A 15,402-nucleotide genomic window follows, 5' to 3' on the forward strand; every position below is an offset into this window, starting at 1 on the left:
GCACACCCGAGAGAAGACGGGGGCATGGAGCTTGTTAGTTCACACAGATCCTAACTCGCCCAAGGCTGATGGTGGCTTTCACAAATGAAAACGTAAAAAATGAACCGTGACCCTGCCATATGGAATACTGGGTCTAAACAAAAGCAACTCCCAAAGGCTTCATTTCCTTGCTCATTTTGGGTGAATTTTTAATCATTTAAGGTCAACTTTAACCAAATCACAGATGCCTATATAAGCCTATCATTCTCTGGCCCAAGCACTAGTGAAGACATTTCCACCCACACAAATAAAAAGTAAAAAATGTCAAAGTAAAAACAAAACAAAACAAAATAATGAAAATAAAAGAATGTGAAAAGAAATACAAATCAAAGAAATTTATTGGTGCTGACAAAAATACATAATACAAAACAAAACAAAACACAACAGAAACAAAACCAGAAACTCCACCCCAGTGGGCCCATGCGCCTGAGGTACTGACAGCGTGCAGTCCCAGAAGCCCCTCAAAGCATGGCACTTAATTCATGAGGACCTCCATCTGCACCAGCCTTGCATTGGTGTCCCCAGACGTCCGGTAGGGTATCATCCCAGCAAAGGTGATCAGGGCTCGGGCTTGGCTTCGGAGTTGCTGAGAGAAAGGGAAAAGAAGAGAAGAGTACTGATGAACTTCCAAGTTGGGGCACTACCTGGGGAGCAACCACCATGGTCTTCCATGTTCTACCCCTTGGTGTCAGGGCCAGATTTACCCTCAACTGTCATACGGCCCGCATGGTATAGAGGAAGCAAAGGTCGTCCACTGGGGCCCCAGTTCCCAAGCCCTCTACTAAGTAAAAGATAGACGTGGTTGCTAGGCAAGCTGCCTCGCCTGCCACATGTGACCGTCTTCGGACACAGCTCCGAGCTTCAGATGGCCCGCTTTACTGCTCTGCGTCTCTCATTCTCTCCTGGCTGGTTTCTGCCTACCTGCCTCCGATCTGAGGTTTTCAGGCCCCCACAAAAGTGTCCAGTCCCATTCCAGCTCTCTTTCTCTCCTGCTTCTTCCCTTTTCCTTCCTTTCACTCCTTTCATTTGTTCTCTCCTGACATAAGTGCTGGGCCCTTATGCTGGGCAATAATATTCATGAGATTCTTAGATGTTCCAGGAGGGAAAAAGATTTTAATTCAGGTGATTCCAGTAACAAAAAAAAAAAAAAAGGGGGATAACTTTCACTCTGACTTGCAGATGATAAAACACTATCTCTGGAATAAAGAAACTTAGAAGAACAGCTTCAGGCTGCCTCATGTTGAGACATATTGCATGCTTACAGCAGCAAGAAAGGAGACCGTATCTGGAGTAGAAAGGGAGAGTCTACAAACACCTTTTAGACCAGTAACATGACTTTTAAGGAAAACCCAAGGGTCACTTACTAGGCTTCCTAAGGATCATTCAAGAAGAAAACTGAAAGCCAAGGGATTTTTGCCTGATATGTGAAATAAACTGACAACAAGGATATGTCTTAATTAATATCCAAACCAAAAGAAATGTCTTCTTTATGATGAAGAGTACCCATCAGATTTTCTTTAAAAGTGTATAAAAGGGGGTGCCTGGGTGGCTGAGTGAGTTAAAGCCTCTGCCTTCGGCTCAGGTCATGATCTCAGGGTCCTGGGATCAAGCCCCGCATTAGGCTCTCCACTCAGCAGGGAGCCTGTTTCCTCCTCTCTGCCTACTTGTGATCTCTGTCTGTCAAATAAATAAATGAAATCTTAAAAATAAATAAATAAATAAGTAACAGTGTATAAAAGTGTATGGGCTTTCATGCCTGATTTGGAGCTACTTTACATAAACTTTACAGGTGTTCAGCAAAGGGACTCATCCCCTTACCAGGCAGCGCTGCACTGTAAGTCAGAGAGCCACTCCTTGGGCAGCTTTTACACAAAAGTCTCTTCTTGATCCTACTTATCCCTATCCTTCATAAAAAAGGAGTAACAGGTGAGAGGAAGACAGAATGGCTTTATTCGTGACACTTAAAAACTAAGTGCCTAAAAAAGAGAGATTAAGACACACAGAATGTGAGTTCAGCTGGTCTTGAAACAGTTCCTTTCAAATGTGGGATAAAGGCCTGCCAGGCCACGGCTCTACTCTGTAGCAAAGCCCTCCTCTGGCCTGTGGGCAGCACACAGAGCACCAGAAACGTCCAAAACTTCAACACTTGCCTGCCAAGGTCCAGGCACTGTGAGCCCACTTATTTCATGAGGACCTCCTGACATTTACTGTCAATGTGCTTCAGGCTCCTGCCTGCCCAAGGGTGGATGGCAAACCAGGGGCTGCCTCGGGGCACGCATGGATGGGCCTACCACCAGTGGACCACTCCAAGCACCGCTCTCCACGCTGCTGAAGGTGCAAAGCTCCGCCCTCACTCACTAGATGGCAGTACAGTAACGACAGTGCCTGTGGAGTCACAGCTGAGAGCCCAGACACCCTTGGAGGTAGAAGACTAGATAGGGAAGTCAAGGGAAAGGGACTCCTAATTGAGTCAAACACCTTTTTCTTTTCATCAAATCAACCGGACAACATACACCATGTGAGCTCCAGGCCTCTACCCGGACTTGGCTTGACCCACAGGCAGTGGAAAGGGACACTTCCAGACACGGCTCCTTCACCTCCCCCAAGGGGACCACAAAAGCAAACTGCTTCCTGACTCTGGGCCTCAGTTCCCTCAGCTATAAAATGGGGATTAACAATCACTGCCATTGAGACCTCTCTGGGGTCACTGTGAGGCTCAGAGAACAGAAACAAGGGTTTGCATCAAATTCATGTGTTGGCTGGCCAAAGTACTTATAGTTCTGGGGAAAGTGCTAAGACTCATAAAATAACCTTCCCATTTTAAAATGCATAGGACATTCCTATGGAATCACTATAAACTGGTATTCTGTTTGATTTTTTAAAAGGTGATATTTGCATGGAGCACTTGGGTGGCTCAGTCGGTTGATTTTGGCTCAGGTCTTAATCTCAGGGTCATGAGATCGAGCCCTGCATTGGGCTCTACACTGAGCACAGAATCTGCTTAAGATTCTCTCTCTTGGGGCACCTGGGTGGCTCAGTGGGTTAAAGCCTCTGCCTTTGGCTTGGGTTATGATCCGGGGTCCTGGGACCGAGCCCTGCGTCCGGCTCTCTGCTCAGCAGGGAGCTTGCTTCCCACCCCCCTCTCTCTCTGCCTGCCTCTCTATCTACTTGTGGTTTCTGTCAAATAAATAAAATCTAAAAAAAAAAAAAAAAAAAAAAAAAAAAGATTCTCTCTCTCCCTCTGCCCCAGGTCACTCCCCTCAACCCTGGCTTACATGTGTGCTCTTCAAAAAAAAAAGAAAGAGTGATATTGGCAGACACCTGCCCCACTCCCCCACCCTGCTTTACAAAAAAAAAAAAAAAGCTTAAGAGCAGCAATCCCATTAATGTTCAATTTCTTTTGAGAGACTCCTGACACAGGGTTTACCCAGCTGCTAAGTGTAAGGAAAAGGAGCATCTGGGGTCAAGAGCAAGCGTCTCATGAGGTGCCATGGATGGCAGACCAGAAAGGTGGTTCTCAGCGATGGTTCTGATCCATGCTGGGATCTTACAGAATCACGGTCCTCGATGACTCGCTGGGGCCTGGATGCCGAGGATGGACTTGTCCCCTTGAGCCTCTTAAATTGTGTGAATAAGATGTTCATGGTGGCAAGAAGTACTTCTGAGAGGTTGTGCCTGATCTGCACAGAGAAAAACACATGAAGTAAAGGAAAAGGAACCAAGTCTTGGGGACAAGAAAAAGTGTGTGTGTTGGGGGAGAGGGACACACTTCAGGCAGGCCTGGGTACACCACTTTCCATAGCTGCCAGGTAGAGAACTACAGAGTCACCAAAAAGTAGCCAATGGCACTGAAATGTCAAGTGTGAGAGCAAAACTCAGGCAAGGCTGATCTGGTGAGGTGGGTCACTCTTTTGCTCCTTTCTTTATGCCACCCCTGCTAAGTGAGGGCAGGAGCCAAATGCATGCTGACATCTGACCACCATGTACGTTTGGACTGGCCAGAAGAGTGATTACCAAAAGCAGTCTGGATTTCAACGTCAGTAGGGAGGGAGGCACACATTAGTTCTCCAGTCCCCACCATTCCCCACTGTCTTACACCTGCCAGAGCATTTCCATCGCAGGTGCACAGCCCTAGCAGAGTCCTTGGGAGTGCCTACAAAGGCAGTGCCTAGGAGGTGCACCGCTTCAGTCCCCAGTGCAGTGAACGATCCATCCTGGGGGAAGGCAAGTAACAAAAGGGCAAGGGTCTGGGGCGGAACTGACAGCAGGTATGAAGGGTAGGTGGGCAAGGGGTAAGACCTAAACTGGGAGCACCACAGCTGGCAACATGGGCAGAAGCTGGCCTCCCTTTTTCTTCTAAAACAGAAACATGTTTTCACAAAAGGTTATTTGCTTAGGGAGTAACAGCTTTAAATGGAAACACTATTCATGATACCCCAGAACCAGGCAGTTGGCCCTGAGTGTCCATGGTTCTACAGAAGGGTTTTACCCCAGCTGCATGGAGAGGCCAGTCCGAATCAGAGAAACCACAATTTCCGGGGGTAGAGTCGGGGTATGAAGATTTTTTTAAAGCTCTCCTGGTAATCCAGTGTGCAGCCCAACTGAGTACCCTTGAGCTAGATGGTGGCAACATGCTGGAAACCGTTCAGAGAGACAGTGGCTCTGGGTGTCATGGGCTCATGATAACTGAGTCCATGGTCACTGCTCTGCTTCTCAAAACAAAACAGTTCAGAGAAGGGAAGGAAGGAAGTATCATGGAGCGTGTGTCATACACTCGGGAACTGTTTAAAGAAGGTCAGAGTTCAGCACCAAGACACCCTCTAGAACAAGTCAGTAATACAGAATTAAAACAAACCTCACAGGATCAACCAGAAATCTGTTCCCCCGAGAATGTCTAATCACTAAAGCGACTGTGTTTTCTGAGTCAAGGAATTTGGACAATAATCTGATGGGGACAGGTGAACTCACAGAAAAACCAACCCAGGATATCTGAAATTGGACTCGCCTTTGAAAAGTCAGTCTAGGTGGTTACAAGGACTCTTACCATTATCAGCTACATTAAAACAAAAGCTTTCAGCAGAAATGGAAGAAAAAAATTCCCTAATGCAGGAAGAAAAGGACTCACTTCATCACTGAAATTTCTGAAAGCAGCCACTCTCTCTTCCACACTTTCCTGATTCAGGGGCACCAGCTTCAAACGATCAATTATCTGTTTAAAACAAAACCCCACCAGTCCCATATGATATAACCATCACAGTCATTTCATCTCCTTAAACACAGTCAGCAGCTAACATGTTATAAAGGGCTTCTCAGTAGAAAATGCTGCTTCCCCACCACACAAAGGCTTTGATTCTAATTTGCTAACTTAATTCCTAATCTCATTTTCTGAGGCAATTACAAAATTCAGAGATTTCACGTTACTTTGAGAAGCCTCTGTTTTTAGACTAATGGGGAAAGGAATAAGGGAGAAAAGAGGAAGAAAAAAGAGCAACACAAAAATTCCCTTCCAATTCCTAGGATCATGCTTGTCTTCTTTGCTTAACAGGCAAAGAATGTGGTAACATTTCCTTTGTTTTAAATGAATCCCATGAAGTGTTTTGAATTTCCAAGGGCATACATTAACCTGTACTTCAAACACCCCTCTTGAAACTTACATCAAAGGCTCTGTCGATATGACCACTGTGATACTCATCAAAAAAGGTGATCAAGTCCAACAGAAGATAGAATGTGGAATCCACAAATTTATTTGCACTGATTCCCTGAGCCCTATACCTGAAAGACAAAAAAGAAGGAAGGGGGGACAAGGGTAATTATGAATTTCTGCGCAACTTCTAACTTTAGAACAGCATTTGAAAAATGTCAAAATCTCTTAAAATCTCTATATGAGGTGAATTAAGGAGTGGAAAGTAGTGTTTCTTTTCAAATGGCCAAGAAGTTGATGGTGGATTTGCAAAGAATCCATCTATAAATATTCTGCATGAAGCCCACTTCTCTGGCCTTGGCCCCCACCTCAAGCGTCCAAATCTCTAGGAAGGGTGAGAGGTTCTGATGGGCCAAAAGCCCAGCAGCCACCACTGGGGGGCTGTTTCCTAAATGAATTGTTTGATAAGGAGTGTTCTTCTGTGCTCCCCCAGGAAAGCATCTCCAACCCAATTTTCTCTGGGTCACTTTATCAGGAGTATCTGTAGAGGGCACAAAAAGTAATGACTATTGCCTCAGCCTGGGAGTTCCAACAGTTAAAGTCTGATAACCCAGTTATCTCACCAAGGAAGGAAGGTACATTCTTAAATACTGGCCACTACCACCTCTAAGAATTCCCTACTGAGTCATCACTAGCTTTGTCCCAGAATGTCTTGGAGACGGCTGCTGACAGGCTATAGAGGAGTACAATGCCTAGTGCAGGATTAGAATGTTGAGATGTGCTTTCATACCTGCTTTCCGGCAAAACTCTTAAAGTCTGATAGTGGGGAAACAGGAACTCTCAACAGTCCTGGAGGGATGGAGAGTCTCTGAGAGACTACTTGATGTGTGTAGTAGAACTGAGGGTGCATTTGGTGGGCACTGTCGCTGGGTCCCCTCAGAGCCTCAGAGCCAGCTCTCAGCCTTACCGTTCCGCGATGGAGAGTGCCATGTTCTTCAGCCTCTCCTTGTTGGACTGTGGTGCACTGATCTGGGGCACGACGGGGCTGAGTAGCTTGTTCATCAGCTCCAGCACCTTGTCAGCATTCTGTTCAGTTGTTTTAAAATTAAAAAAGGAATCGGTTAAATAATCAGTAAAAGAGAAAAGGAAAAACAAAATAACCTGAAGAAGGAACTTTCTGTTATGATGGATAAAAACGGTTCTGTATCTTGTTCTGGATGATGGTTACAGATATATACCCACGGAAAATTCGCCAAGCTGTACACTTAATGTTTGTACATTTTTCTACATCTTAATTAGAACCCAATCAAAACATCTTTAAATTTAAGAAGATGAATTATAAACCTTCTTTTGGCCTACTTTTCTCAGTTTATAAAAAAAAAAGAACATAATCTTTTTTAGGCCACACAATGATCAGCAGTCACCATATGTTCTTAATGTCGAAATACTTATTCTAGTTCTCTCAAAACGCCTCAGCTGTCATTTCCTTCCTTAACACACAGTGTTCACCAGCATGTCTGTGGCTACCAGAAGGGTAAGCAGGAAGGCATTTGCACCCAAAGTTTCACCATCGAAATGTGATGGACGTTTATTCTGCTGCCAAATGAGACTAGAGCTCACAGCCTGCAGGATATCCTTGCAATATGTTACTCCTGTTTGGCCAGAAATACCTTATGGGCAGAAATAATTCTGTAAAATGGGAATTTCGCCCTGACCAGATCACTGGCTGCCTAAGCACTAGGAGACAATGCCTCAGCAGGACAGTGGTATGATACAGCAGTACGTCGTCAAAACGTTTGTGCATTTCATGCCAAAAGGCTGACAAATCTATTAAGTAAGGAGAAGGAAAAGGGCACATTTTACCTTGGCAAGGTCATAGAGCTTTGCTGCTTCTTCAAAAAGTCCTTTATTTTCTGCCACGGAAGCAACTTTGTTGATAATAGGCTTTGTGTCGCTAGTAAACTTATCTATGACTCCAGGCTGACAAGACAAATTATGAAGGGGTAGGAGGAGAGAGACAGGAGCACAGAGCTGTTATTTTAAACACAGAGAAGCAGTTGGGATCTGAAAACTACTTTTACTGAAAATGCTCGCTCGCCCTGGGCAATGCATATATGTCATCAGCTAGACTCTGGCTTTCTTGAAGATGTAAGATCCTATTAAACACATGAAAGGGACAAAGGAAAGGACACATGGAGCAGGAGACTCAGGCAGCACAGAGGAGCCAGCAATAAGCCATCTGTGCTTGTTAATTGTCCAAAATGATCCAGAGGGTAGGTGAAATAGCCAATGATCTTACATTTGCTGAGTGGGCACTAGGTGGAAAAATCAGGAGGCTCACATAAAATATCGGAAAGATTTTGGATTTCCTTTCTAAGATGGCAAGAAACTCAGCGCTGAAAAAATATATGGCAAGGGGTGTCAGGATATTTTTTAAAAAGATCACCATCCACAATCACCAGCAGCCAATGGTCAGGAGCATGTAAGAGGCCTTAGGAAGCACAGAAGAGCTAGGGTGGCCTGCTCCTTCTACCATGGAGGCAGCAGCACAGAAGAAGTGAAGAGCATGGGCTCTGGGGTCAAATTCCAGTTCCCCTTCCTACCAGCTGTGTGATCCCAAGAAAATGAGCCTCTTTTGCCTCCATTTCCTCACTTGAAAAGCACCTTGTTGGATTATCATCATGGTGGCTAAATCAGAAAACACCTGTACAGCATTCAGCACAGCCCCTGGCCAATGTCACTGCACAAGAAGTATGGCCACTGTCACCGGCACAGTCACTGGCCTTTCTTCTGAGCTGGAGAGTGTGAGCCCTGTGAGCTCATCCTGAGATTGCTGGGTCCAAGCCATCCATTTTTACCAGTGAGGAAAGTGAGTCTCTGAGAGAGGCCGGTGTCTCCCCAAGGTCACAGGGAGAATGCCAGAGGCGGATGAGGACTGGTTTCTGACACCCAGGCCTCTGCCCCCTCCTCAAGGCCTCCCCAAGAGTGTGACAGGGCACGGGGAATCACTAAGGCTCACAGGCACAGCTGTATCTCTGGGGTCTGTGTGAAGTTCTGAGCCCTCACAAACCACCTTCTGAGAGAGGTCAAGCACATTGCTAACTTTGCTATCTGGGGACAGGAGGCACACTAAACAATTTCTTTCCTTGCATATTTTCTGAGCCAAGAATGGCAGAAATGTGGTCTTCTCGGCTCAAAAAATGGCAGGTATGAGCAGATGAGTCCTCGGGACTTAAAAAAAACCATCTAATCAGAGCACCTGGCTGGCTTATCAGAAGAGTATGTGATTCTTGATCTCTAGGTTGTGAGTTCAAGCCCTCCATTGAGTGTAGAGATTACTAACGACCAAAAAGCTACCTCATCATCAATTTATATATTTTACAGAGAAATGTAAATGTGTGTTAAAATCAAGGGCATTATTTGTGGCCTATGATTTTCATTCTTCGGTTTTTAAACCAAGTAATTTCATTCAGATTTGCATCTTGAGTCATGAAGTCTAACTACATTCTTTTGACAATTATACAACCCTAACTGCCAACTAACATATCACTAAGGGTGCATTTAACCCACCTTTCTACTTCCATCATTCTCTAGTTTCCCAAGGATCATATCGAACTGTGGAGACAAAAAGTTTACTCAATTTACTGGAAAAGAATATACGCATAAGCCCTGATTCTCTGGAGATGTAGGAGGGGGAAGAAAAGAGGGGAGGTAGGAAGAGTTTTACATAAACCAGGACGCAGTGAGACTGAATCAGTATTTTCATTATCAGAAACCAAGAAACCCAAGAGAATGGAAACCCCCTGGACCATATCCAGCACAGCCATGCTGCGGGCACCACACAGTAGCATGCGCATGTGCACTGCAACTTGTGGGTGGGAGAGAAGAGGGACTGACATACCTCTCGACTTTCTATCACAAGCTCACTCACGCAGCGCAAAAACATGTTTTCTCCTTGACTATCTTTCTCGTCCCTGGAAGAGGACAAAAGCAACGTGGTTTCTGGCATGGCCTTGAGGCTTCTGATAGTCCTCAGGATGTCAGAAACCAAAACCAGCTCAAGTAAATGGTCAAAATCGAGTTTTACCTGAGGAAGTAGAAGTACTGGAGCGCCTCCCTCGGGTCTGTCGACTCAAACTTGCGGGTGTAGAGCATAAGGAGCCGCACAAAGTTCAGCCGCCGGACGCAGGGAGGGTCGCCAGGCTCGTGGCTGACTGCACCATGGGGGACAGACACGGTCACACCCACACTGCCCCTATGACCCAGCAGCCAGGGGCTACGGGAATCCAAACCCCCAGCAGCATCTAGTCCTGCAGCCTGGCCAACACTTGCCAATAAGCGTCAGTCCCCTGCCCTCCATTTCTTTCCACAGAGTGTGGGAAATGACATTTTACAGTAAATTGCTAGAACACTGGTCTCTGGTTATGGCGTGTGCTCTGGGGCGATTGTGCTGCACCGCTAAGAAATCTGTAGGCCTTCATCCACATTTTTCTCCTGCCTCTCTTCTGACTCTCCCCTCCCACCCAGGCAGTCATTCACAGAAGGGGGCTGCTGGGGTGTCCAATTAGGGCCATAATGGGAACATGACTCCCGACTCTAGGGACTGCGTCTTCCACTCCCATTGAACAGGGAGCCTGACTGGCCACAGGGCTGGCCGTCTGTACAGTGCTGTCTACAATGCTCCAGAAGGATTCAGACTGTTGGCCCAGATCCATGCCGGCTGCAGTTACGTGTCTGCTGCCACCCGATGGGGGGTATGTTAGGGTGACGCCATTGTGGACAAACACTCACGGAGCTGAGCACTCTGTCCTGAGGATTTTAAAAGCAGCTTCAGCTCGAAGAGCACCAGCGCCACGTGGACAGCATGGCAGCGCAGCCGCTCCATGCGGAAGAGGAAAGCAATGGCAGCTTCAAACTGCGCCGTCAGGAAGAGGACTTGGAAGTAGAGGAAGGGTTGCTGGTTCACCGTGAAGTGGGACTCGCCTGTGGGCCAGGAAGACAAAGCGGACTCAGGAGTCAGACAATCAGCAGCCCCGACCCCAGGCAGAAGCCCTTGCTGGAGGGATGAAGGGGCCCTGGCAGACATGGTGGATTGCCGTGGGAACCATGACCTGGCTCCACAACCTTCTCCAGCCCTCACAACACAACTGTCAAGTAGGGTCATGCTGTAAAACCCAGACCACCTGCACTAGGTGGGACAGCAAGAGAGTACAGGCCCTTAAAATGCTACATAAAAGAGGCTGTTGCTCCCCTTCACCCTGGTAAGAGTCACTCAAAACAAGGAGAGGAAGGAAGATTTCAAAGAGGCTTCCGATCACTCAGATTCACGGGTGTGGGAATTCAACAAATGCTGACCATGGATTGGGATCTTTTCTTCCCAGAATTCTTATCCAGTGAGGAGGGGGAGCTACTTCCCCCTCATCTGTGCTCAGGTAAGGACATTACGAGACCCACAAAGAAGTAACAGCCAAGTCCTCGCTTTGTCTGTCCCCGAGCAAAGGTCTACCGGGGCAGTTCGAAGAACTAGGGAGAAGAGCTTATGGCACAGGACTGTATTAGTCACATGCACTGCTAAAGCTCACAAGGCCTCTAGCTGAATTTAACAATCACTGTTTTGTTGTGTTTTATTGTGTTAGACTTTGAAGATCCAGAGTTCAGAGATGAAGGACCTTCCCAGAGGAGAGCTAAGTTGTGACCTTAGGGTGACCAGACAAAGAAGGTGGTTCTGTTCAGGATATCTTACCATAGTCTTCCAACAACTGTTTCTGGAACTGTGAAAGCGTGAGTCTGTCTTGTGGAGAGCTGGTGCCATCGTCATCGAAACACACTTGGTTCAACTAAACCCCCAAGAGAAACACATGCATTGGTACAAATTACTTCCTGAGCCAGGCGTGCAGAGCTGTGGCTGCTCGGCAGCTCAAGGCTGTGCTAATGGCCGTGGTGACTGACGGGGAATCAGACAACAGAAAACGGGGTCAGGAGACAGGAAATCTACTAGCCCTGCAGCCTGCTGGCGTCACATTAAGCAGGTATGAGCTGCGTGCAGAACGTGAGCAGAGGGAAGGGGTGAATGCCCTGCTCAGGCAAGGGAAGCAGCGCCTGCCTTCAGCCACAGGTAGTCCTCGGTCTTGTCAGCTACTTCGCTCTGGTTGTCAGTGATGTCACATCTGCCAATGATGCAGTACACAGCCCGCTTGTAGGGGTCTGTGTTGTTCCTGAGGGCCCTGCGGTAATGCAGTCGGAGCTTGTTCTCTGTGGCTGGGGACAACCTAAAGACACAAAGGAACACAGAGATCCACATATGCACTAAAGACCCTCAAGGGCATCTGAAAGCACCCTAGGTCCCAACACGTAACAGAGCTAGGAAGGCTTCCTTCACAGACACTGTCCCCAACTGTAGCCCCTGGGTACCTCACTATTTTGACCCACCATGCCGCTACCAGCACTTGCATCTCCTTGCCTACCTACCATCTTCCTCCAGTCAAGACCTTCAGGGAAAGGTGAGAAATGCTGGGGAATTAATACTCCAGCCCACTCTGCAGCAGTCCTCAAGCTGTGATGGACAAGAGTGAGCCCTTCCCTTACCTGTCTTAGCTCCCCTCTGGCCTCCTCACTCCCTTGTACATGTCAGATCACCTCCCAAATAAACTAGTTACACTCAAATCCTTGTCTCAGGGTCTTCTTCTAAGGAAACCCTAAGCCATGAACCCTGCACTAGGGTTCTCTACTATAAGCAAGACAGGGGCTTATGGTTTAAGATGATCTCTGGACATGGCATTATTGACCCTACCTAAAAAACTACTTGAAAAGTATCTCTAGTACTCCACAAGAGAAAATGGAGTGACCACCATTTTCTCCTTCAGATACATGTACGTATATTTAAAATTGGATTTGAATGAGTAAGAACTGAAGTCTAATTACGTTAACAAAATCCAGAGAAAAACGAATCCCTAGCAGTTCCTTAATGGAAGAGAACTAAAGACAAACAGAAATACCCCCCTCGCTTAGTTTCAGTGATTACATTTCAAAATTACTAACTTCTCATTCTAGCCTTCGAGCTACAAAGTATGTGGCAACATTTTCATAGTGGGCCAACTGGAAAAGCACCAAATGTTAAATGAAGTGGAATACAACAGCTTCATTTTATAAAGCATGCTTGAAATGCCTGGGATCTACAGAGTAAGTCAAATCACGCTCCCAACCACAGTCCCTCCCACTGCTACAGAGAAATCCCCAACACACACACGTAAGTCTAGACAGCAGTATCAGAATGGTGCTCTTTTAATGTTCTCAACTGCTATTCCCAAGACTGCTCCACTTGCTTTCTAAACTTCATTTTTTTTTTTTCTAAGCAGGAGCTTATTCTGAGCCATGCACGGGTCAAAGGGCAACGCCAGTGGAGGCCCCCCTGCTGACTCCACGTGGCTTCTTCTGGATGCATCATCTCATTCACCATACCTTCTGTCCTTGCTGTTCATGTACTCCTGGAACCAGGTTTTAAACTCTCCCAGCTGGTGCTGGGCTCGGTTAACCACCTGTGAAGCGGCAAACAGGTCCCCACAGCGCATGCAGTAATAAATTAATGCCCACACAGGATGGCCTTCCACCTCTCCATCCTAGAAGAGGAAAGATGCTCAAATAAACAGGCAAACGAAGCTAGCTGGCGGCTTTCTGATGCACTCACCTCTCCTCACATTAAAGTCATTTCGGTTTCAAAACAACCCTGCTAGGTGCGGACCATTAACAGCATCCTCCCTTCCTGTTTTACAAACAAGGAAACTGAGGCAAAGGGATGTGAAGTAACCTGTCCAAGGTAAGCTGGTAAATGCAGTCTGGCTGTAAAGCTTTTCCTCAAGAGCATTACATGCCCCAGGTGACTGACAGCCAGCCTGTGGGTTCAGCATAGAATTCTAGTAGCCAGTATCTGGGTGACATGTTCTGTGACAATTCACAGACACTCATCCCTGCAAACCCCACAGAGCAAGGGCTGAAGATGTTTACTGAGCAATAAGAGACCATCAATATTGCACTTGAGTTTATAAAATGTTCACGACTGAGACCAGTCAGATGGCTACTAGCACTCTCATTCCTCAGTTCATCCACTGATTGAGTATTTGGTTTCGGACACGGTATTAGGCAGGCACTGGGGAGCTGAGAAGGCGGCCCCATTCCCAGTCTCCCTGAACTTGAGCTTCTCTATCCTCAAACTGGTTTTGTCATCATGTTGGCAGCCTGTGATTACTTTTCTCTCCACTTCTCCCCAACTCCTCCAGACAGGTGGGTCTCAGATTTCCTTTCTCGGTCCCTCAACTGCTCCCCCGACTGGACTCTTTCTAAAACCGGATCCAATTGTGTCACTTCTAAACCCCTTTGAGCTCTTTACACTGGTACTCCAGACCTACACCTGTTGGCCAGATGTCTGCCAAGCCATGCCACACGATTGATACATGAGATACCCTTTCCTGCCCCCACGTACGTGTCCATGCCGTTCCTCCACTTGAAATACCCTTTTCCAAGACCTCTGGCAGATGAACCCCTATTCTTTGAGGGCAGTGTGAACCCCATATCCTTTACCAAGATAGCCTCCTCTGTATCCCACCACCCTTGGTACAAAGCTCCAGTTTAGTCCCTTGCACATGGTATAAAAAACTGTAATTCCCCCAACTGGACTAGGGGCTGAATAGTCATATTCTAGGAACTATATCTAACTCCAATCTTTCAGATGTCTGAGCCAGCAATCTCAACAGTCACCCCTGACTCTGCCGGTCACACCCACATCCAAGTCTTCAACAAGTCCTACGGGGCCTCCTTTCCAAATACGTCAAGAATCCAGTGACAACCTCCCCCCCACCCCGTGTCTTCCCCCGCTCTGAGCTGAGCAGCCACCCCCAGCCCAATACTAGCCTCCCAAGGCTCCCGAGCCTTCCTCCTAGCCCCATACTCTTTGCCATACAGCAGTTTACACATGTCAACTTCATTTTAACTGCAAATGCCTATCTGAGAGACACTGCTGCAGATATATAACTCATCACACAGAGAAAGATGCCAGTACCTGAAGTCCAGGCAAGGGAGCCGGAAGTTTGATGTTCAAGAAACTTCGAACCAATTGGTAAGTCCCAGGCACCCCGCCTAGCTGGGCCTGATGCAAGTTTCCAAAGACAGTCACAAGGGTATAATTCTTATAACTGGAAATATTGAAAAGAAAAAAAATGAGAGAGGTTGAAAACACATATATGTATTTGTGTACCCGCTACATCCATGCCATTAGACTGCGCACTGCACAGGCAGGGCCTGGACTTCCAACCTCACACAGAAGAGGAAACCATGCAGGTGAAGCAAACTGTATCATTTGTTCAGTGGGGAGCAAGCCATTGTAAAGATTTCTCATCACTGTGGATACTCAGAGGAGTCCCTAGAGGAACATAATTGTTGGCTTCCAATGCATTAAGGCCTAAATATGCAGATTGCTTCCGCTCACAGCTGAATGCTTTGGTGGATTCTTTTTAAATTTTTTATCTTGAAAAATTTCAAACCTACAAAAAATTAAAAGAACAGCCCAATGAATGCTCATATACCCTTTACCTAGATTCAGCACTATGAACATTTGTGTACACATTTTTTCTCTAAGTAGATTATGTACTTATACATACATACATACATATATATACCCACTTCTCTTCTGAACCATTTGAAATCCATAAAAACAAAATAAAACAAACCCT

General features: G+C 46.5%; 1 protein-coding gene across 4 annotated transcripts in view; it reads right to left on the minus strand.

Annotated features, from left to right (window-relative positions):
• Positions 1–359: 359 nt before the first annotated feature.
• The window catches only part of NUP93 (nucleoporin 93), a 112,741-nt gene continuing 97,698 nt past the window's right edge, over positions 360–15,402 (minus strand). For 3 of the 4 annotated variants that reach the window (XM_047711054.1, XM_047711053.1, XM_047711057.1), the window contains 14 exons: positions 14,733–14,865; positions 13,139–13,296; positions 11,784–11,949; positions 11,424–11,517; positions 10,472–10,663; positions 9,768–9,894; positions 9,582–9,654; positions 9,251–9,295; positions 7,544–7,660; positions 6,648–6,766; positions 5,694–5,811; positions 5,165–5,248; positions 3,467–3,719; positions 489–625 (listed from right to left, as the gene is read on the minus strand). In XM_047711054.1, the coding sequence (XP_047567010.1) occupies positions 3,474–3,719; positions 5,165–5,248; positions 5,694–5,811; positions 6,648–6,766; positions 7,544–7,660; positions 9,251–9,295; positions 9,582–9,654; positions 9,768–9,894; positions 10,472–10,663; positions 11,424–11,517; positions 11,784–11,949; positions 13,139–13,296; positions 14,733–14,865 (1,672 nt within the window). In that variant the 3' untranslated portion in view covers positions 489–625; positions 3,467–3,473. Of the gene's footprint in view, positions 626–3,466; positions 3,720–5,164; positions 5,249–5,693; positions 5,812–6,647; positions 6,767–7,543; positions 7,661–9,250; positions 9,296–9,581; positions 9,655–9,767; positions 9,895–10,471; positions 10,664–11,423; positions 11,518–11,783; positions 11,950–13,138; positions 13,297–14,732; positions 14,866–15,402 lie in introns of all 4 variants that reach the window. The other variant, XM_047711056.1, reaches the window with a different exon arrangement.

Source organism: Lutra lutra, chromosome 17, assembly GCF_902655055.1.
Source record: "Lutra lutra chromosome 17, mLutLut1.2, whole genome shotgun sequence".
Classification (NCBI taxonomy): Eukaryota; Metazoa; Chordata; class Mammalia; order Carnivora; family Mustelidae; genus Lutra; species Lutra lutra.